The 21,724-nt window shown below is 37.7% G+C and overlaps 1 protein-coding gene across 5 annotated transcripts in view; it reads left to right on the top strand.

The window, feature by feature from the left end:
* Window positions 1–21,724, top strand: part of ACBD6 (acyl-CoA binding domain containing 6) — a 210,863-nt gene that overhangs the window by 2,521 nt on the left and 186,618 nt on the right. For all 5 annotated transcript variants that reach the window (XR_001823808.2, XR_001823809.2, XR_001823807.2 and 2 more), the window contains exons 2-3: window positions 4,031–4,095; window positions 7,200–7,296. Coding sequence is in view for 1 of the 5 variants with exons in the window: in XM_017524446.2 (XP_017379935.1) it covers window positions 4,031–4,095; window positions 7,200–7,296 (162 nt within the window). In the remaining 4 variants the exon portion in view is untranslated. The remainder of the gene's footprint in view (window positions 1–4,030; window positions 4,096–7,199; window positions 7,297–21,724) is intronic.

Here is a 21,724-nt window from a genome sequence, read left to right as displayed (position 1 = left end):
TGAGATGTAGTCTTGCTCTGTCACCCAGGCTGGAGTGCAGTGGTGTGATCTTGGCTCACTACAACCTCTGCCTCCCAGGTTCAAGCGATTCTCCTGCCTCAGCTTCCCGAGTAGCTGGGATTACAGGTGTCTGCCACCGCGCCCAACTAATTTTGGTACTTTTAGTAGAGATGGGGTTTCACCATGTTGGCCATAGTTGACCAGGCTGGACTTAACCTGACCTCAGGTGATCTCCCTACGTTGGCCTCCGAAAGTGCTGGGATTACAGGCATGAGCCACCACACGTTAATAATACTTTATTAATGTTAACTGTTGTTTCAAGTCTTAAATTTTGTGTGATCAGATGGGAAGTACACAGTAACTTCTGCTGCATACAGAATTATGTTGACTATTTTGAGGAAAAGCACTTGTGTAATTTCTGAGTTGCAAAATGAACTATATTTCCATGGAAATCATTTTTACTTAACAGAACAACTCACAGATAATCATACCTACTCAGATTTGGGTATTTGGCATGTAGTTTTTTGAAAATGAATGAAATAAGCCTATTATATTTGTTGCCAGTTATACCATTTGAGCCTTCAAAGTGAAAATGAGAAATTTGGAAAATCTGTATCTGCTACCATGAGCTTGAAGCTTCCCAGTACTTAAAAACTTTTTTTGATGAAATCAGTGGTGACAGTCATGAATGTGAACGTTTGCTATTATATCATGAAATGTGTCAACATTTGAAAAGTCTGTGTAACTCAGGAAACCATATTTTCTAAATATTTCATGGATTGATTATGTGTTGGTAAAAGATGCCTTTCAAAGTATAAGTCAGACCAATGGATTTCAGTGTTAACAGTATGAAAAATTCATTGATCTGAGTTCAGATTCCTCACTGCAACTGACCTTAAAGAAACAACCATCTGTTAGGTTTTGGCATAGTATCAAAGAAGAATATCTACAATTATTTGAAAATGCTGCTAAAATACTTCTCTTTTCTAACAACATATCTGTGTGAAGCCGAATTTTCTTCGTACACTTCAACCAAAACAACATATTGCAGTAGATTGGATGCAGCAGTAGATATGCAAATGCAACTGGCTTCTACTAAGCCAGACATTGAGGAAATTAAAAAATGTAAAACAGTGCTACTTTTCTCACTAATTGTTTTTAGACTATATAGTTATTTTGCATGAAATGTTATTTATGTTAACATCTAATGGGTTTATTATTTTTAAATGAAATAATACACATTTTAAAAATGTCTCAGTTTTAATTTCTAATATGGTAAATATTGATAGATACAACCCATGTAAATGATGGCTCTTTAGGATCCTTAATTTCTGAGAATATAAAGGGATTACAAGACTAAAAAATTTGAAAACTACTTCCCTGAGTTCCATTTTCATGGTCAGAGGTGGCTTACCTTCACCACATGTAAATTCTATCCAGAGCCAAGGGAAAGAGGAAGACAAGCTCCTTTTCTTTTTAAGGAAGGTATTTTAATCACTCTTATACACATCCAGTCCCCAGAACCCAGGCAGAAGTTGGATGGCCATGTGTAATGTGTAGCTGGAAGATCCTGTGTCCAGCCTTCTGTTATTATAGGAGAAATGGAGAAGAACTATTGGCATTTGTTTGTACAACTGGGTGGTGTCTGGTTAAAAAATAAAAACAGTTATAACTGCTATTTTTATGATGTCTTAAAGCTTGTATAATTTATTTCATATTCCTTTTTTCTTTTTTTGAGATGGAGTCTCACTCTTGTTGCCCAGGCTGGAGTGCAATGGCATGTTGGCTCACTGCAACCTCCACCTCCCAGGTTCAAGTGGTTCTCCTGCCTCAACCTCTCGAGTAGCTGGGATTACAGGCACGCGCCACCATGCCCAGCTAATTTTTTTGTATTTTTAGTAGAGAGGGGGTTTCACTATGTTGGCCAGGCTGGTCTCGAACTCCCTACCTCAGGTGATCCACCCACTTCAGTCTCCCAAAGTGTTGGGATTACAGGCTAACAATCTGGTAGTTAATGTGATTTTAGACAGTGCAGAATGGAAGCCCAGACTCTATTTAGGATTTAAGGCAGAATGATGTAGTAAAGGAATATTGAACTTTGGAGTCAAACACTCTTGGATTTAAATCCAGACTGCTGATTCAGGATTTATTAATGTGTGAACTGAGACAACCCTCCTGAGTTTCTCTATCCTCATTTATAAAATGAGTTTGTAATGGCATACCTAGCAGGATTATTTTTTGGCTCATTCAAGATAAAATATGTAAAGTGTTTGGTCCATGGTGATTCTTCAAGAAATGTCTGTGATTTCTTGAAAAATCAAGAAATTCTCAAGTGATTCTTCAACAAAGGCTCCTTCTGTCTCACCCTTTGTTCTCTCCATTCCATGGTAACAGGGCTACTCCTATGTAAGTATACATTTTAATAACAGCAGAGGGCCATGTGATTAATCGCTAAGCAAACGATAGAGGTGGTAATTGATATGAATTCAGAGGTAGGTGAGATCATTATAGACTGAAAGGGTTCTTAGAATCTGAAATTTGAGTAGAACTGGAAGGATGCGCATCTTGCTTGAAAAGCTGAGGAAGGGGGTGGGCCTCCCAAAGTGCTAGGATTACAAGGGGGCACGGTGGCTTACACTTGTAATCCCAGCACTTTGGGAGGCCGAGGTGGGTGGATCACTTGAGGTCATGAGTTCGAGACCAGCCTGAGCAACATGGAGAAACCCCCGTCTCTACTAAAAACTACAAAAAATTAGACAAGCGTGGTGGTGCGCTCCTGTAATCCCAGCTACTTGGGAGGCTGAGGCAGAAGAATTGCTTGAACCTGGGAAGCGAGGTTTCGGTGAGCTGAGATCGCACCATTGCACTCTAGCCTGGGCATCAAGAGCGAAACTCCCTCTCAAAAAAAAAAAAAAAAAAAAAAAGAAAGAAAGAAAAGCTGAGGAAGGAAGAAAAGGCATTTTAGGTGAGTGGAGTCACAAGCAAAACCCTGAACTAGGAATCCCTAAGGGAGTGAGTAGATCATTCTGGTTAGATGAAGGCATCAGTTAGATTTTAGCAGAATTCAAGTGTGTAAAAATAATGGGTGACAGAGGGAAAGTCCGTGAGAAGTAGATAGGTGCTGTGGATGAGTTAAGAACAGTTAGTTACAGGCTCTATTCTAACAGAAAGATGACACTTTACAGAAAACTTTCTAACACATGGTGCAAAAAGTGTAAAGTACCATAGAAGATATATAGAGTAAATGATATAAGAGTTCATGAGGAAGGAAGATTACTTCTGGCAGTGGGAACTGGGGGCTGTATAGTGAATTCTGCACTTGTTTGAATTTCACTTATGCTTATTCTCAATGAAAATACTAACTATACAGTTTACAAATGTCATGTGAGGATTAAAATTAATGAAAATTAAGTATTGACCACAAACAAGAGGTAAGACGTTGTAGAAAAATAGAATTTTATTGTTGAAAACCCCTGAAATTTTTTTGCATGGCTTTTGGCATCCAAATTTGTATTGATGAGTTTTCATAATAGGGCACTTTAAAAGTAGTACACTTATTTCCTGGAATTTTGGAGAGAGGAAATGCTAATAGAGTTACAAGAATCAGCCTGAAGAAATTATATTATGAATTCTGATAAATACCTCTGAAGCTTATTAATTGTATGTTAAAACATTCTTTTACTTTATAAATGATAAGGAAGTGTATATAATCTATATTGATAACTTGTCTTACATATAATTAGTCTAGGAAATGTAACCGTTTATCCCAGTTTTTCTCTATTACAGTATTAGATAATAGTTCTTTTATGCAGTAAACCAAAGTAGGCTGTATGTAAAGTTTGATTCTGTTTGGTTTTTTTTGTTGTTGTTGTTGTTTGCTTTTGCAAAGAATGTTAAATTTTGCTGTTCCATATAGATGCAAATATTTTCCAAGCTATAGTTACTAAATATACATAATACATTTGAAAAGGAAAAGTTTCCCAGACATTTCTTTGAAAAATAAGTTCTTGATTTTCCCTCTTTCATTTAGGTCAAAGTTGGAAATTGCAATACTCCTAAACCAAGCTTCTTTGATTTTGAAGGAAAGCAAAAATGGTAAGAAATTCTTGGAATCTTTAATGAGGTTGTTGGAAAGGGTTAAGGTGTTAAGGAACTAGAAAGCAGTGAGCTGATTAAAGAATTATTTTTATATTAATCTCTCTGCTGTAGACCGTACTAGTGACAGGTAATTGGGAGAGAGATTAAAGAAATCTACTTTTAGCTAAGTCTCCTGAAGGATTCTTATGCTCACATGTTGGAATATAAGTGGTTCACAACAGACCTACAGACATGCCTTACATTTTAATACATGAGAGAGTAACTGTGAGAGCTCTTGCTTGAGATTTTCCTTTTCTATCATTCAGCCCCTAATGGATCACCACTTCTCCCCCCTGGAGGGATCTTGCCAGAACGATAGGAAGGGCAGAAGAGCAGGATAAATCCCCATTTTTTACCCTTCTCCCCTGTCTCAATTTTATCTCCTTGTCTCTTGCTACTCTTGTGTTCCTTGCCCCACTCATGCCACGGTAAATAAGTGCACATAGTACTCTTGGGAAGAAGGGGGAAAAGTTCAGTGAGAAACCAAAACTAGATACTAACTTTGCTTTTTCTTTGAATACGTTAAAAAAAAGATTAATCTTCTGCAAACTTTTTAAACTTACAATTCAGAAAATTCCTCTAGTCATTTATGAGACCTTATCTTCTCTTACCTTGCCTAAGTGGAAAAAGAGAAATTGCATACAACTGGGAATCTTAGTTATAGAAAGGAAGGCTTTGGAGCATCAGCCCTGGAATGAAAAGAAGGTTAGAAGGTAGAGTTAAAAAAGAAAAAAGATGAAATGTGGTTATGGAGAGAGGAAGTGCTAAAATATGGGTTTTGACCTTGCATTCTGGAACAGTCCCACACAAAATCTGGTCCCCTTGATAAATTTCCTGCCTGCCAACAGTTTGTTACCCAAATGTAAGGAGATACAGGGCTTGAACCCATGTATAAATCACTTATGTCACTAACCATACTGTTTAGTTCAGCTGATATATTTTTGTATAGGACTGTCTCAGTGCAGGAAGCAGTGCATTGATTATGTTCTTGCACAAGTTTTTTGATTGATGATAACCAGCAGTTTTCTGGCATTTTATTACTATTCTAAATACCTGATGTTAACTTTTACTGTGAGGTTTTTGTTATAATTTATGAAATTTTATGGCTTCATTTTTTTCCTATACTTTGCCTGTTTCTCCATTGTTTTTAGCAATTAAGAACATTAGATTTTATAGCCATCATAATAATAGTTTAGGCTAGAGCATCAACAAATGCTAAAATGGTAGATGACAAAATACGAGGGAAATATTGGGGAAAAACTATTGAGGCAATCCGTTGTTAAAATGCTAGGTGAAAAACTACTGGGGAGCAAAACTGTAGGTTACAGGCTGACCCACAGTTTGCTTTTTTATTATGAGGAAGAAACCTGACAGATACTGCCTTTACCAAGCCATGAATCTTACTGGTGATGGGACAGACTGACCGATGCATCAGATTACAGTGCATCAGACCAGTGAGGTGCATTGTAAAGGTCTTGTCACCTATATATGGCTCTGCTGAAATACTTTAACCTGGTTCTAATTATGATTGATCATTTTTGGCAAGAACACTATGTAGATGGGAAACAATTAGACAAATTCAAATTGAGGGATATTTTATAAAACAGTTGGACTCTTAATACCAACAATATGGAAGACAAAAAAGCTAAAGATGCATGAAACTCAGTGCTGTGTGTGGATCTTGATTGGTTCCTGGTGTGGAGAAGAAAGCCATAAAGGAAATTATTGGGACAATCAGGAAAATCTGAACGTATAGCCTCTATAATAGTATTGATGGTAAATTTCCTGAGTTTGTGTAAGCTGATCTGTTTAGGGATGAAGTGTTATGATGCATATAAGTAACTTGCAAGGAATTTAGTAAAATTTAGAAGACCTTAGAAAAATATATTCATTATAGAAGGAGGAAGGTAATGAAAAAAATGTGGGACTGAGTTCTGTTTGACAGTGAATCAAGGAAATAGATAAGCCCTGGTTGGAATTAGAAATAATTGGCAGGGAAAAACCAAGAAGGAGGCCTGTCCTAGCAGCCTGCAGGAAAAAAAAAAAAAAAAAAAAAAAAAAAAAAAGAAAAAAAAAAAAAAAAAGGAAAAAAAAAAAAAAAAAAGAAAAAAAAGTGTGACCCAAAAGGGAGTTCACGACTAAAATGTCGCTTTTGACATGTATACTGTAGGAAGTCCCTAACTTACTAATTAGTATTCTGTTGTTGTTGTTGTTGTTTTGAAACGGAGTCTTGCTCTGTTGCCCAAGCCGGAGTGCAGTGGCACCATCTCAGCATACTGCATCCTCTGCCTCCCAGGTTCAAGCAATTCTCCTGCCTCAGCCTCCTGAGCAGCTGGACTACAGGTGTGCACCACCATGCCCAGCTATTTTTAGTAGAGACGGGGTTTCACCATGTTGACCAGGCTGGTCTCGAACTCCTGATTTCAGGTGATCCACACACCTCAGCCTCCCAAAGTGCTGGGATTACAGGTGTGAGTCATTCCTTACTTTTGAAGTCCCAGTCTAAGTTCTCAGGATCAGTTGATTGTAGCTTATAGATGAGATAACAGCAGAAAGGGAAGGTGGATTTCTTGTATCTTAAGTAAGAAGTTTGATCCATTTTCCTCAGGAATGTGTTTTTTATGTGATGTTTAGTTTCTATATGACCAAAATGCCGTAAGCACAGTTAATTTATGAGAACAATCTCTGTTAGCCTGTAGACCATACATTCTCAATAGGTGTGAAAATTGGTTTGAGGGAGTGACAAAATCTTAGATTACAGTGGTTTGTAGTCGTTCAGAATTTAATAGATAAGCAGTGTATCTGTGTTATTAAAATTTCATAGGGGAGGGCGATTAGGACAAAAAAATGTTTGAAAAGGCTTCCTAAGTAGGGCAATAAAGTCTGTATAGCTCTAGACCAATGTACATGCAGAAAGACAGAACTCCTCTATCCAATAGCTTATTATCTCTATATCCCAAGACCCTTGAAATGTGCATACAATTTTTTTAATAATAAGAAAAATGCTGTTTGTGTTATTTGCATAGTTAATGACAGGCCATTTTGGATATTCCATATTGTAGGGAAGCATGGAAAGCACTTGGTGATTCAAGCCCCAGCCAAGCAATGCAGGAATATATTGCAGTAGTTAGAAAGCTAGATCCAGGTTGGAATCCTCAGGTAAGACTTAATGATTGTAAATAATACTTTCCAAAAACTTAGGATCTTTCTCTGAAATAAATGTTAAAACCTAAGCTTAGTTTTAAGTAACATGCTTTAAGTTTTACTTTCTTGAAAGAATATAAGGTTATTGTAATATTTATCTAATAAAATAATTGCTGGCTGGGTGTGGTGGTTCGTGCCTGTAATCCCAGCACTTTGGGAGGCCAAGCTGGGTGGGTCACCTGAGGTAAGAGTTCAAGACCAGCCAGGCCAACATGGCAAAACCTTGTCTCTACTAAAAATATAAACATTAGCCGGATGTGGTGGTATACACCTGTCATCCCAGCTACTCGTGAAGCTAAGGCAAGAGACTCTCTTAAACCTGGGAGACTGAGGCTGCAGTGAGCCAAGATCAGACCACTGCACTCCAGCCTGGACAACAGTGTGAGACTCCATCTCAGAAAAATTAAAAACATTAATAATAATTATTTAAATAGTAACATAACCAGCTGCTAATGCTGAGAGCTTTTCGGAGTTGCAGAGTTTTTGAAAGCAGAAAAATTTGAATTATGTAAGAATTGGAAAAAGTTTAACTTGAGATTATCATTATGCTGGAAAAAAGAAAGTTACTCTTGGATTTCTTTTTTATGATCACCTTTTATGCAAGGACAAAATGCTTCTTATTAGGGAATAAAGATGAATAAGACATGATTTCTGCCATTATGTAGTTTAAAGTATAATAGAGAAGATAAAACATATCAAAAATATATCTTTAATACTATAAAACAATAATAATGTAAATGCTAGGGAATCCAGCAGGAAAAGAGATTGCTTTGGACTTTGGAAGCATTGGATGTTGTTTACTTAAATGTACCCTGTTTTTCTGATACACTTATTGGAGAACATCTAGAAAGAATTTAATAAAGGAGGGGTTACTATCTAAGAATATTGTTAAATGATTAACAGGTATTTCAGTGAGATAGAGGCTGCATTGTACCATGTAAAAAATGCAAATTGAATTTTTTCAATAAAAGTTAGGCTGGGCCAGGCGTGATGGCTCATGCCTGTAATCCCAGCACTTTGGGAGGCCTAGGTGAGTGGATCACGAGACCATCCTGGCCAACATGGTGAAACCCTGTCTCTCCTAAAATACAAAAATTAGCTGGGTGTGGTGGTGCACACCTGTAGTCCCAGCTACTCAGGAGGCTGAGGCAGGAGAATCACTTGAACCCAGGAGGTGGAGACTGCAGTGAGCTGAGATCGCACCATAGCACTCCATCCTGGGCAACAGAGCGAGACTCTTTCCCAAAAAAAAAAAAAAAAAAAAAAAGTAGGCCAAACATTTTAGCAGTTAATGAATTTAACAAGTTTTAATATTTTTGTAATAATTACATAATTGCATGAGTGCATAGTTGTTACTGGTATGAAGGAATTGTTCCATTAATCATGGAATCTTAAAAATCTCAGACTTGTTAGGAACTTTAAAAGTTTATACGTTATGGCATATTAAAAACGTATCTTAAGAATACAAAGTGGAAGAGATAACCAACTTTGGATATCTTTAATGATATGACTGCCTTTTAGAAGTCATTGAAAAATTTCCTTTTTTTTGGTGACAGGGTCTCACTACTCTATCACCCAGACTGGAGCACAGTGGCGGAATCTTTGCTCACTGTATCCTCTACCTCTCAGGTTCAAGTGATTCTCCCACTTTAACCTTTGGGACTACAGGTGCGCACCACTACACCTGGCTAATTTTTGCATGTGTGTGTGTGTATGTATATATACATACACATACAAACTATATATATACAAAAATGGCTAATTTTTGTGTGTTTGTATGTATATATGCACACAAATATATATATATATATATATATATATTTTTTTTTTTTTTTTTTTTTTTATATTGTTTTTTTTTTTTTTTTTTTTTTTTTTTTTTTTTTTTAAGTAGAGATGGGTTTTGCCGTGTTGGCCAGGCTGGTCTTGAACGCCTGACCTCACCTGATCCACCCGCCTCAACCTCCCAAAGTGCTGGGATTATAGGTGTGAGAAATTTCCCTGTGTGTCTGATGTGCATGAGTGTTCATTTTCAGAAATTTTCTATTATCTTTTATAAGACACCAAATATACATACAAGTATATATCTCAAGGTTCTGAGGGCTTAAAATCTGAAAATCAGTGGTCAAAACAGGTGCCCCCTGAGCTGAGCTCAGCCTGAACATTTGTGGCACAATGTTTAAAAATGAAACAAAACTCGAATGTGAGTGCCTTTAGGCAGAGTATTTTTTAGGTCCACTCATTGTGGTCTCATTCTTCCCTACCCTATTGCTGATACTTGGCCTATGAAGGCCTGTGAGTTTATAAATTCTGATAAATGACAGAATTTATGATTTCTTACTTTAATAAAATTTTGCTACTCTTAAAAATGTTTGCAGGCTGGGCGTGGTGGCTCATGCCTGTAATCCCGGCACTTTGGGAGGCCCAGGCGGGTGGATCACCTGAGGTCAGGAGTTTGAGTCAGCCTGACCAACGTGGTGAAATCTCATCTTTACTAAAAAATGCAAAAATTAGCTGGGCATGGTGGCAGGTGCCTGTAGTCCCAGCTACTTGGGAGGCTGAGGCAGGAGAATCGCTTGAACCCAGGAGGCGGTGGTTGCAGTGGGCAGAGGTTGCAGTGAACTGAGGTCACACCATTGCACTCCAGCCTGGGCAATAGAGCAAGACTTCATCTCAAAAAAAAAAAAAAAAAAAAAAAAATGCTTGCAGATTCCATGTAGTTAAGTAGTTCTTCTTTACAGAAATCCAAACAGGTGTTAAGGATGTTTTTTAAAAATGTCTAAATCTCACCTATTGAACATAATATACTTGAGTAAACCAAGCAGAACCAAAGGTACATATTCTTTAATGAATTATTAAATACATTAAATAATAAACTTTAAAAATTAATACATTATTTAATACATTAAATAAAATTAAAAGAATACGTAACATACTATTCTAAAAGTATTTTAACATTGGAATCTAGTTGAAGGGGGAATTTTATGTTTTATTAACATTTTAACTTTTAGTTTAAACACTGAGCTGGTCCCCTTTGACTCATAGCTTTTTTTTGCCTTTACTTTTTAGAAAGAGGCAGATCATAGCCTCCATGTCAGAAGAGATTCGGCATTTAGTTCATTATCTTTTAGGTTAAATAATACTTTTCTTTTGATATTCTAAAAAAAAAAAATAAGAACAACATGCATTCTGAATGTGCTGAATTGTTTTGTTTTGTTTTGTTTTGTTTTTTGAGATGGAGTCTCTCTCTGTCACCCAGGCTGGAGTACAGTGGCATAGTCTTGGCTCACTGCAACCTCCACCTCCCAGATCCAAGCATTTCTCCAGCCTCAGCTTCCTGAGCAGCTGGGATTACAGGCATGAGCCACCACACCCAGCCTGAATGTGCTGAGTTCTTTTCATGTATTGTTCTTTGATATCTTCACAAAAAGTCTTCACAGTTAGAAACTATTATAATATGTATTTTTTAAATGAGGAAATTCAGGCTCAGAGAGATTTAGTAACTTGCCTGAAATTAGCCAGCAAAGGCGAGTGGTGACTCACTTCTGTAATTCCAACACTTTGGGAGGCTGAGGCAGGAGGATCACTTGAGGCCAGGAGTTTGAGAGCCCCCTGGGCAACAAAGCAAGACCCTATCTCTATTTAAAACAAACAAACAAAATTAGCCAGACACAGTGTTGTGCACCTGTAGTCGCAGCTATCTGGGAGTCTGAGATGGGAGGATCCGTTGAGCCCAGGAGTTCAAGGTTGCAGTCAGCTGTGATTGCACCACTGCACTCCAGCCGTGATTGCACCACTGCACTCCAGCCTGGGTGACAGAGGGAGACCTGAGCAAGACCCCAACTCAAAAAAATAAAAAAGGCCAGGCGCAGTGGCTCATGCCAGTAATCCCAGCACTTTGGGAGGCCGAGGCGGGCGGATCACGAGGTCAAGAGATCGAGACCATCCTGGCCAAAGTAGTGAAACCCCGTCTCTACTAAAATATAAAAATTAGCTGGGCGTGGTCGCGCACGTCTGTAGTCCCAGCTACTCAGGAGGCTGAGGCAGGAGAATTGCTTGAAGCTGGGAGGCGGAGGTTGCAGAGAGCTGAGACTATGCCACTGTACTCCAGCCTGGCATCTGGCGACAGAGCAAGACACTGTATCAAAAAAGCCGGCCAACAAGTGATGGCACTGGGATTTAGGCCTGTGTTTATATGAGTCCAGAGCCCTGTTGTTAACCACTCTGCTCTCTGTTTTAGAGCTGATACTGGAAATACGTTTGTAAGGTATAAACTTAAGAATATGTGTAAAAAATTCAAGGTAGCTATCATTTTAATCAAAGCTCTATGGTACCTTGAGGTATAAAACAGTGCTTTAAAATTCAGCTTTAAAAATGACTATGTTTTCTGTTGTATGTTTCATTTTATCTCAAGAATATGTTGTTCAGTGTCTACTATAATCAAGGTAATTATTTTGCCTTTGTTTGGGGGGTAGTGTAAGTTTTTGTTTTGATTTTTTAAATTTTGAATAATATAAGGAACTTCTGTAAGGCCTTTATCTAGATTCACCACAAGTTGTATTTGCTTTATCGTTCTCTTTCTTCACATAGACACACATGTATATAACACATACACATACATGTGTGCATGCATGCGCAAATAAATACATTTTTTCCAAATTGTTTGAGATAAGTTGGAGACATCATGTTCCTTTATCACTGATTCAGGATTTTTTTCCTAAGGAAAAGAACCTTTTCTTATGCAGTGGTCCCCACTTATCCTCAGGGGATCCATTCTAAGACCCCCAGTGAGTACCTGAAACTGTAGCTGGTACTAACCTGACTGCTGTCAGTTGGGAAACGTTTCTGTTCATGTCTTCAGTCCCCAAAGCAAATGTTTTTTTCTTCCTAAGTAGTTATGTTGCATTATGGCTGTAACTTTTTGTAGTTTCAGGTGTGACAGGAAAACTAGCACAAGCTTTCTTTCCTCCACAGTTTCATGGATAGATTTGTTCTTGCTATCGATCTCAGCAACCTCAGCATACTATTTTTTTCTTGAGAACTTTCCACATTTCACCTAAAAGAAGCAAGTTATGGCTTCTCTGTGGCACGCTGAATTGCCAGTATCACTACTCTTGTACTTTGGGGCCATTATTAAGTAAAATCATGGTTACTTGAACACAAACATGATACTGTGACAGCGGCCAATCTGATAACCTTGAAGGGAGCTAAGTGACTAATGGGCAGGTAGCATAGACAGTGTGACTACACTGGCTAGACAAAGGGATGATTTCTGTTCTAGGCAGGATGGAGTGGTTTGGGGTGGAGGGCGTGAGATGGTGTGAAATTTCATCACACTGCCCAGAATGGTGCTGCACAGTTTAAAACTTGGGAATGGTTTATTTCTGGAATTTTCCATTTAATATTTTGGGTTGGCAGTGGGTAACTGAAACCATGGAAAATGCAACTGTGGATAAAGGGGGACTACTGTTATAAGTATACTCTAATGATGAAAATCAGGAATTTTAACATTGATGTAGTATTGTCAGCTCTATAGTCCATATTCACATTTGTCATTATAATGATAATGTCCTTAATAATGTCCTACATAGTTATTGTTAAAATGCTGATTTATCTTCTAATGCAGCGTCCTGTATCACATTTAGTTGTCATGTCTCTTTAGTCTCCTTTAATGGAGCAGTTTCTCAGCCTTTTTTTTTTTTCCTTTCTTGCCCATGATGCTTTTGAATATTATGGGCCAGTTTTGTAGAATGTCCCTTATTTTGGGTTTGCCTGATGTTTCCTTAGATTTAGATTATACATTTTTAGGAAGAATACCACACAGTTGTGTGCTTCTCAACACATCATACCGGGAGTTACATGTTACCTGTTTGTCCCAATGTTTGGATGTTAACTTCGATCACTTGGGTAAAGTGGTGTCTGCCAGATTTCTCTGCTGTCAAGTTCCTGTTGTTCCCTTTGTAATTAATGGGAAGTTGATTCCTTTTGTAATTAATTAATACTTTGTGGGGAGACAGTTTGAGACTATGTAAATATCCTTTTCCTAGTCAGATTTCACCCACTAGTTTTAATATTTGTGAATTATTTTACCTCCATAATTTTGTCCTCATTGATTATTTAGCATTCGTCTGTAAGGATGGACTTTCCCTTTCCACCCATTTTTAATTTATTTATTGTTGAGAACTTTCCTCCCATTTATTTATTTATTCATTGTCAAGAACTGTGAAAGTTCTTGACAATGTAAGTTAGGCTGTTACTGTTTCTTAGGTGCTGGCAGAAGGCACAAGACTCTTGGGTCAGAGCCAAAGGACTTTATTATTCATGGCATGGCAAACTGTATGAGCCTCATTTGGTTTGCATTGATTTTTTTTGTGTCACTCAAGTCCCACAGGGATGACGCAGGTGGTCCTAGCTGGATTCTTACATATGTTGGGTTGTGCTATAGGGAAGGAACACTGAGCTATGGGGATTGACCACTTTTTTAGCAGATGGAAGCAAGCTTGATTGTTGTCAGGGGATGGAGAGATGTTACCTTATCCTTGTAGATGGCTTCCTGCACACACAATCCTGAAAAATGGCCCAGGTAAAGAATGGTCAGGTCCTGGACTATTGAACAAGAATGTGTAGGGACACTCAGGGCTCATGGTAGATTGCCTCTTTCAACGTTCATGTATTTATATCAGTTTAGATTCATGGATTTTTATTTTATTCAGTGGGGTATAATCCCATTAAAATCATTATTTTTTTGGCTACTGGGAGTCCCTTCAAGATGGCTCCTGTATTTATATTGGTATAAATTCATGGATTTCTATTTTATTCAGTGGGGTATAATTCATTAAAAGTATTTATTTGGCTACTTGGAACTTTTTCAAGATGGCTTCTATGTCCTTTTTTGTATGTCTCTGTTAGAAATAAGGCTTGGAGTTGTAAGGAAAATTGAGCACTTAGACAAAGGACTTCTTAGCAAAGCAAATTTACTTTTGTGCAGAAGGGTGCCTCCTGTATGGCTGGCTGTTACGAGAGCATTTTGAACAAAGGAGAGTAGAAGTTTTTATTCCTAATGCGACTCCTGCCTTTGTGTCTTGTCTTTATTGGCTAGGTTTGGACTGCACAATTTAAACTAGACTTGATTGGCTAAACATTTAAACTTTCTTAGATAAGGTGGACACATGATGGGAGAGGGGAGAGGAGGAAGGGGTCATCTGTGGCGATCTCGAACTACAGAGCTAGTCTTTTTTTAAAGAAAGGAATGTGAGCTGGTGCTGATAATGCTGCTGGTGCTGTGACATGCCTGGGCATGTAGTAAAGTCAGAAACAAGAAAAGGAGGAGAACAGGGGATGGGGGAGGACTGGGAATTAAAGAATAAAATGTTGAATAGGCTGTTTGAAGAGAAACTTTGCCATATCTCACAGTCCTCATCATTCTTGAGCATTTTCTTACTTCTTGGCACAAGACGTTTAAAGCAGTATTAGTTTCCTAGGGGTGCCGTAGTAAAGTACCACAGATGAGTACTTTGTTGTTTAAAACAATAGAAAATTATTCTCTTAAAGTTGTGGAGAAGTTGGAAAGAAGGTGTTAGCAGAGCCATGTTCCCTGTGAAGGTTGTAGGGAAGAATCATTCCTTGCCTCTTCCCACTTGTGGTGGCTCCAGGCATTGTTTGGCTTGTGGCAGCTTAGCTCCGTTCTTAGCCTGTGTCTTCACATGGCCGCGTTCCCTATGTTTCTGTGTCCAAATCTCCCTCTTTTTTTTCTTGTAGACATCAGTAATTGAATTTAGGGCCCACCCCAATCCAGTATGACCTCATTTTAACTTACATCTGCAAAGATCCTATTTCCAGTTAAGGTCTCATTGACAGGTACTTGGGATTAAGATTTGGGCATACTTTTTTGGGAGACACAATTCAACCCACTACACAGACTTACCTGATGTTTTTCCTGCTCTATCCTTGGAATTGGCTGCTTCTCTTTGGTTCTTTAGTGGATGATAGTATTTAGAAACCCAGGTCTAGTTGCTAGGGTATATTCATTGCTGCTGGAGTGTCATTGCTTCTAGGCCCTCTCAGAAGACAGACCTAAAATTACATACCCTCAAATACATGTATCTATAGATACACACACTTTTGTACATATATGCATATATATGTATGTATACATATGCATAGATACACATGTTGAATACATATAGACACAGATATGTATATACGTATATTAATACGTAACTCTCACACATATATATCCTATATCAGTATTTATTTATCTACTTATATACTAAAAACCATAAGTTTATATTCATACCTCTGATTCCAACCCAACACTACAGGGTACATGCTAGCCTTCCCTCTTTCATATTTAAAACTCCTTTCTCCAACAGAAGAACCCTGGCCCCCAGAATCCTCAACATAGTTACTCATTTGCTTAAGTTTAGAATATGCAGAAAGTAGTTTCAGAATTTCTAACCTATACGACTGTGAGAAGAAAATATACCAATAAAGTTCTCTAGAGGAGTCTTTGTTTTTTTGGCAAGATTTATGTATAATGAAATGTACAAACATTAAGTATGTAATTCAATGAGTTTTGACAAATAATAGGCAGTTTTGTAAAAACTTGGGTGGAATTGGAAAATAACTGCATCCCAGTCACCTTGTTTCTTTGACTAGTTAAGTGACTCACTGATCACATGGAAGGGTAACATTTTCTTTAATGTGAATGCCCTGAGCCATGAAGTAGCCCTATTCTGAAGTGGCTTCCTTGCTTGTAAATACATAATGTTACCATGTAAAGCAGGACCACCAAACTGTAAGTCTTGTGGTATTTTCATGTATTTTCCACTCTGGACAAAAAGGTATGTTTTTATCCCTGATAAATATTAATAGTTCTAGAAGAGGACATTTTCCAAATTAAAGAATTAGATATTTTTTCATAATTCCCAGATAATACCTGATATTTTCCATAGCTCTTTGGAAAAGATTCTTGTTCCAAGATGCATGGGTTTCTTTTGAGTCCTATTATACACGGTTTTTAAGTACTAATAGTAGAATGATTAAATTTTGAGTGTGTTTGGTATTTTAATCATATACATTAGACAAAAACAAAAGCGCCTATTAATGACATTAATGATCTCTCTCCAGATCTCACTGATTAAAAAATTAATAGTATGTATTTTACATATATAATTAAAATTTATCCTAATCTATAATAGATTACCATTTTATATTGAACCAAATATAAAATGAGGCATTTTTTTCTTTTTTCTACCATATATTAAGGCATTATTTATACTAGTCAGTCATTTATTTCACACATTAATTTTATACTTGCTGTGTGCAAGTTTTAGTTCTAGGGGTTGGGGATTTAGCACTGAACACAGCAGAACAACCCCTGCTCTTAGGAAACTTACAGTCGAACAGAGATAAGTAATAGAGTACGTAAATATTATAGTTTTTAGTAAATGTAGTGTCTTAGAAAGTGATTAATACTGTGGAGGGAAAGCAGGGAAGAAGGATAGGGCACACAGGAGATAGGGGTACCTTCTTAATTTAAAATAAGATGCTAAGGGAAGGCTCACTGAAAAAGCGACATTGAGCATAGATTTAAATTAAGTGAAAGGAGAAGGGGGAAGAACATTGCGCATTAAGGATACAGCCAGTGCACGTCTCTAAAGTAGGATCATGCCTAGTGTGCTCTGGAAACTGCAGCGAGGACTGAATGTATATGAGAATGAGGGGCAGAGAAATAGAAAATTAGGCAGAGTTGGGCACATGGTGTAGCCTGTTGTAAGGATTGTGGCCTCTACTCTGAATTCAGAGAAGCAAAATATACTGATTGTAAACTTGTAAAAAGACATAGGTATTTCTCCACATTGTCCACTAAATAACATTTTAATGGAAATAATAGAGGCTTATGGAAACAAAAATTCAAACAGTGTGGAAGAGTATAAAATGAAACTTTTAGAACAAGTACCTTGCCCCACACACTCATACACTCATTCAGTCCTATTCCCTGGAAGTGTCTTTTAACCTGTGATTATTTCTGTAATCCTGCGGCGCTACCTCCATAACAGCAAGCTCTAAATTCTTCTTTTAAAAAAAGTTTTCTTTGAAAATTGAACGGTTGTTTGATACATAGATGAAGGTTAACTTATTTTCCGCAATTCCACTGCTCTTTGTCCTCTACCTCCATTTCTAGTCACACCTAGTAAAACCTTTAGTGACCACCAGAGGGAGCAAAGTTCATTATAAATAAATGCAGTTCTATTCTCGGGAATTTCTGGTGCTTTCTATGTATTTCAGTGGTATTGTTAATACCTTGGCTCTCTCTCTTGCTTTTTTTTTTTTTTTTTTAAACCTCTTAGATCTTTAAAACTTTTATATTTACTCAGAATCTTACTAATTTCATTTCTCTTCATCTCACTGTTATGATGATATTTATATTTAGTCCAGCATCCATTGTTATTGTATTTGTGTGTTGTCTGTGGAGATAAATAGCATAGATGGGAAAACTGACACTCTTTTCTTTTGTTCCAGCAGCTAAATAAGTGATTATCTAGCTGTCCAGTATCCATCGAGCCTTTAGCAAAATTTGCTACTATTCATCTGTGGTTTTTGTAACATCATCTAGTTGTCTGTTACTTACAAAAATTATTGAAAGAGATAAATTTATACGTGTTGTATATACTTACCTGTGAAGGCAGTCGTAACTTTTAGAATTTATGTTTTAAAAAATAACTAGACAGATATGTTTATTTTTGACAAAAATTTACCTTTGACTTTTTTCTTGTTAGTCATATTTAATTTTTGCTGACTGTGGGGTATTAAATTAAGGTTCTCTAGCTGCCTTATGCTAGAGAGTAATTCTTAAGTTATATTTTCTCATGTATTAAAACTGTCATCTCAGAAAGAAATTCACCTGACTGTTGAACTTGATAGTACCCCATCCAGCCCATAGGCTCTTCAAGGCAAGGACTCTGTCAGATTTCCCTTTGTATTGTTATTTACCACCTACAAAATTTAGCACAGGGCCATGCTATAGAGGGCACCTAGATTATTCTAATTTCCTTCGAATTCTCTTTTCCAGGGTAAATAACATTAATACATTTCTCTCATAGGGTGTATTTCCAACCTTCTCCTGGTTCTTTTGTTTCTTCAAGTTCTAGGGTACAATTTATGCTCAGTATAAAGGATAATACTTTATTCAATGCAATTTGCATTTTTAGAGCATATAGATATGTAGGATACTATTAGCAATTTCTGAAAAAATCTACCTGGAAATAAATAGAAAACTCAGCATATAAAAGACTAACAGTGTTGCTGAAGAGATTAAAATATACGCAGGGAAAGTGACTTTTGAATTAAGATTTGAATATGGTAAAGGCAACTTTTAAGGTGATAGGAATATTATAAAGCACAAAGTCTGCATCATTAAATATTGTTTTGCCCCAAGATTGAGACCGTGTTGATGGTTTTCAAAACTGTGTCTCTCCCTATCATTCTTGCAGTTTTAACACAGCCTATATTGAATCTAAATTTATTTTTTAGCCCTGATCTTTCCTGTGACCCTGATCAGGGCTTATGGTTTTTAGACCAGGGTCACAAAAAAGATCAAAAACAAACAAGTGCCTTCATGGGCCAGCTCATTAGCATAAGTGAATAAAGTGGGTTTTGATTTATATAGAGAGAATCCTGAGGCTGTGGTTTCAAGTGAAGTGCATGCCCTATTTAAAGAGGGTAATTGGACCTTGGCTGCAGCCAGTTATTGCCATGAATGCTCAGTTGCCAGATCTGATGTGAAATCTCAATTTTTAAGTGAAATCTTCTGATTTTTTTTTTTAGTTAAACATAGTATGAGCCTAATCAAGTACATCTCCAAGCTACATTTGATTTGAAGAACTTTGCCTTTTTGGCTTTTAGCTTTATGTGCTGAGATGCTTACTGACCATTTCTGTTTAGTGTTGGATTGGCACTTCAAACTCAACAAGCCTAAAATAGAACTCATCAACTCTCTATCCCCTTACCCTGCCTTCATATGCTTTATTCTCCTTCATTCCTTATTTAATGGTACTGCCTTATTCTGAGATTATTCAAGTGAGCAACCTAGTAGTGATCCCTGAATCTCTTCTTACTGCTTTACCTTTTTTTCTTTTTTTTTTAGTTCATGTCTTTTATAAACTCATACAGTTACTTGTCTTCTGGTTTGTTGAAGCAGTAAATCAGACAACATTTACCACAATAATGTCTGTCAAAGTGGCTTGCCATAAGCACTCCAGCACCAGTCATCAGAAGGGCACTCTCCACGAAGGCAACTAATTTTGCCATTCTCATCCAGCTTACAATATTTCAGGACAGCCAGCTTAACCTTCTTTTGTGTCTATTCTTCTTGGGAGTGGTGTAAGACTTCTTCCTTTTCTTAACACCACCATGAAGTCTCGACACAAGATGAAGACTAGACTCCTTTTGAATGTTGTAGTCAAAGTATGTCCATCTTCCAGTTGCTTGCCAGCAAAGATCAGTCTTTCCTGATCAGGAGGAATTCCTTCCTTATCCTGGATCTTGGCCTTTACATTTTCTATCGTACCGGAGGATTCAACCTCGAGGGTGATGATCTTCCCCATGGGGGTTTTCACAAAAATCTGCATTTTGGTGGCGGCTCCACTGCAGATGGCGGTTTGAAAAGGGAGAACTCTTACTGCTTTTTCTTAGTGACCTGTTTAATTAGTTACCAGGTGTCACTAATGTTATCTTCTAATCACTCTACATCTCTCACTTTCTTTCTACCCCTACTGCCTCTGTCTTAGTATATATATACTATCATCATCTCTTGCCTAGGCTGTTGCAATTTCACCTGTATTCTCCTTGTTTTGTATGTGGTCCCTCTCAATTCTGTCCTCCACATTGCTTCAGAAATGACTTAATATATATATCTGACCATGTTTTCCCCATTCAAAAGTGGTTACCCTTTACTTACAGTCTAAATTAAAATAGCATCACATACAAAGTCCACTATAATCTGGTTTATAGTCACACTTGAGGTTCACCTTTTATCCTTCTTCATCTTTTATTTTAGATTCCAGTACTATCAGACTGCTTGTATTTTCTTTTTTCTTTGGTTTTAAGACAGCGTCTGGCTCTGTCATCCAGGCTGGAGTGCAGTGGTGCGATCTCTGCTCACTGCACCCTCTGCCTCCTGGGCTCAAGCTATCCTCCCACCTCAGCCTCCTGAATACCTGGGACTACAGGTGTGTGTCACTACACTTGACTAGTTTTTTGTATTTTTAGTAGAGACAGGGTTTCGCCATGTTGCCCGGGCCGGTCTCGAACTCCTGGACTCAAGTAATCCACCTGCCTCAGCCTCAAAGTGCTGGGATTACAGGCATACCTGCCAGACTGCTTGTATTTTCTTACAACTATATGGAGTACTTGTGAAATTTTGTTACATGTATATAATGCATACTAATCAAGTCAGGCAGGGGTATCTGTACCTTTTTGTCAAGTGTAGTCACTCTGCTCTGCTATCAAACATTGGATTTATTTCTTCTTTCTTACTGTATGTTTGCACCCATTAACCCACTTCATTTTCCCCTCTTTCCCCTATTCGCCCCTCCTACTCTGTTATCTATCTTTCCACTCTCCACCTGCATGTGATCAAATTTTTTAGCTCATACGTATAAATGAGAACATGTGATATTTGTATCTGGCTTATTTCACTTAAGATAATGACCTGCAGTTCCATCCATGTTTCTGCAAATAACATGATTTCATTCTTTTTTGTAGCCAAGTAATGTTTTATTGTGTGTGTATACCACATTTTCTTTATCCTTTCATCTGTGATAGACATTAAGGTTGACTTTTCATTGTTGCTATTGTGAATAGTGCTGCAATAAGCATGCAAGTGTGGATTTTTTGATAGAAGATACTTTAAAAGAGAGTGATGAATATTTTGTTTGTTTTTAGAGACAAGGTCTTGCTGTGTTGCCCAGGCTGTAGTGCAGTGGCACAATCCTTGCTCATTGTAGCCTCAAATTCCTGGGCTCAAGTGATCCTCCCACCTTGGCCTCCTGAGTACCTGGGACTACAGGTGTGTGCCATCACACCAGCTAATTTTCTTTGGTGGAGATGGGGTCTTGCTTGTTGCCCAGGCTAGTCTTGAACACCTGGGCTCAAGTGATCCTCTCATCTTGGCTGCTCAAAGTGCTGGTGTTACAGGCGTGAGCCACTGTGCCCAGCTGAATGGATAATTGAAATAGGTACTTCTCTAGTATAAAATTCTTTTTAAAAAAGAGATTATAGCCGGGCTCGGTGGCTCAAGCCTGTAATCCCAGCACTTTGGGAGGCCGAGGCGGGTGGATCACGAGGTCAAGAGATCGAGACCATCCTGGTCAACATGGTGAAA

This window comes from Cebus imitator, unplaced genomic scaffold (assembly GCF_001604975.1).
Source record: "Cebus imitator isolate Cc_AM_T3 unplaced genomic scaffold, Cebus_imitator-1.0 Scaffold33, whole genome shotgun sequence".
NCBI classification, from domain to species: Eukaryota; Metazoa; Chordata; class Mammalia; order Primates; family Cebidae; genus Cebus; species Cebus imitator.
This window is presented reverse-complemented; position numbering and strand designations above follow the sequence as displayed.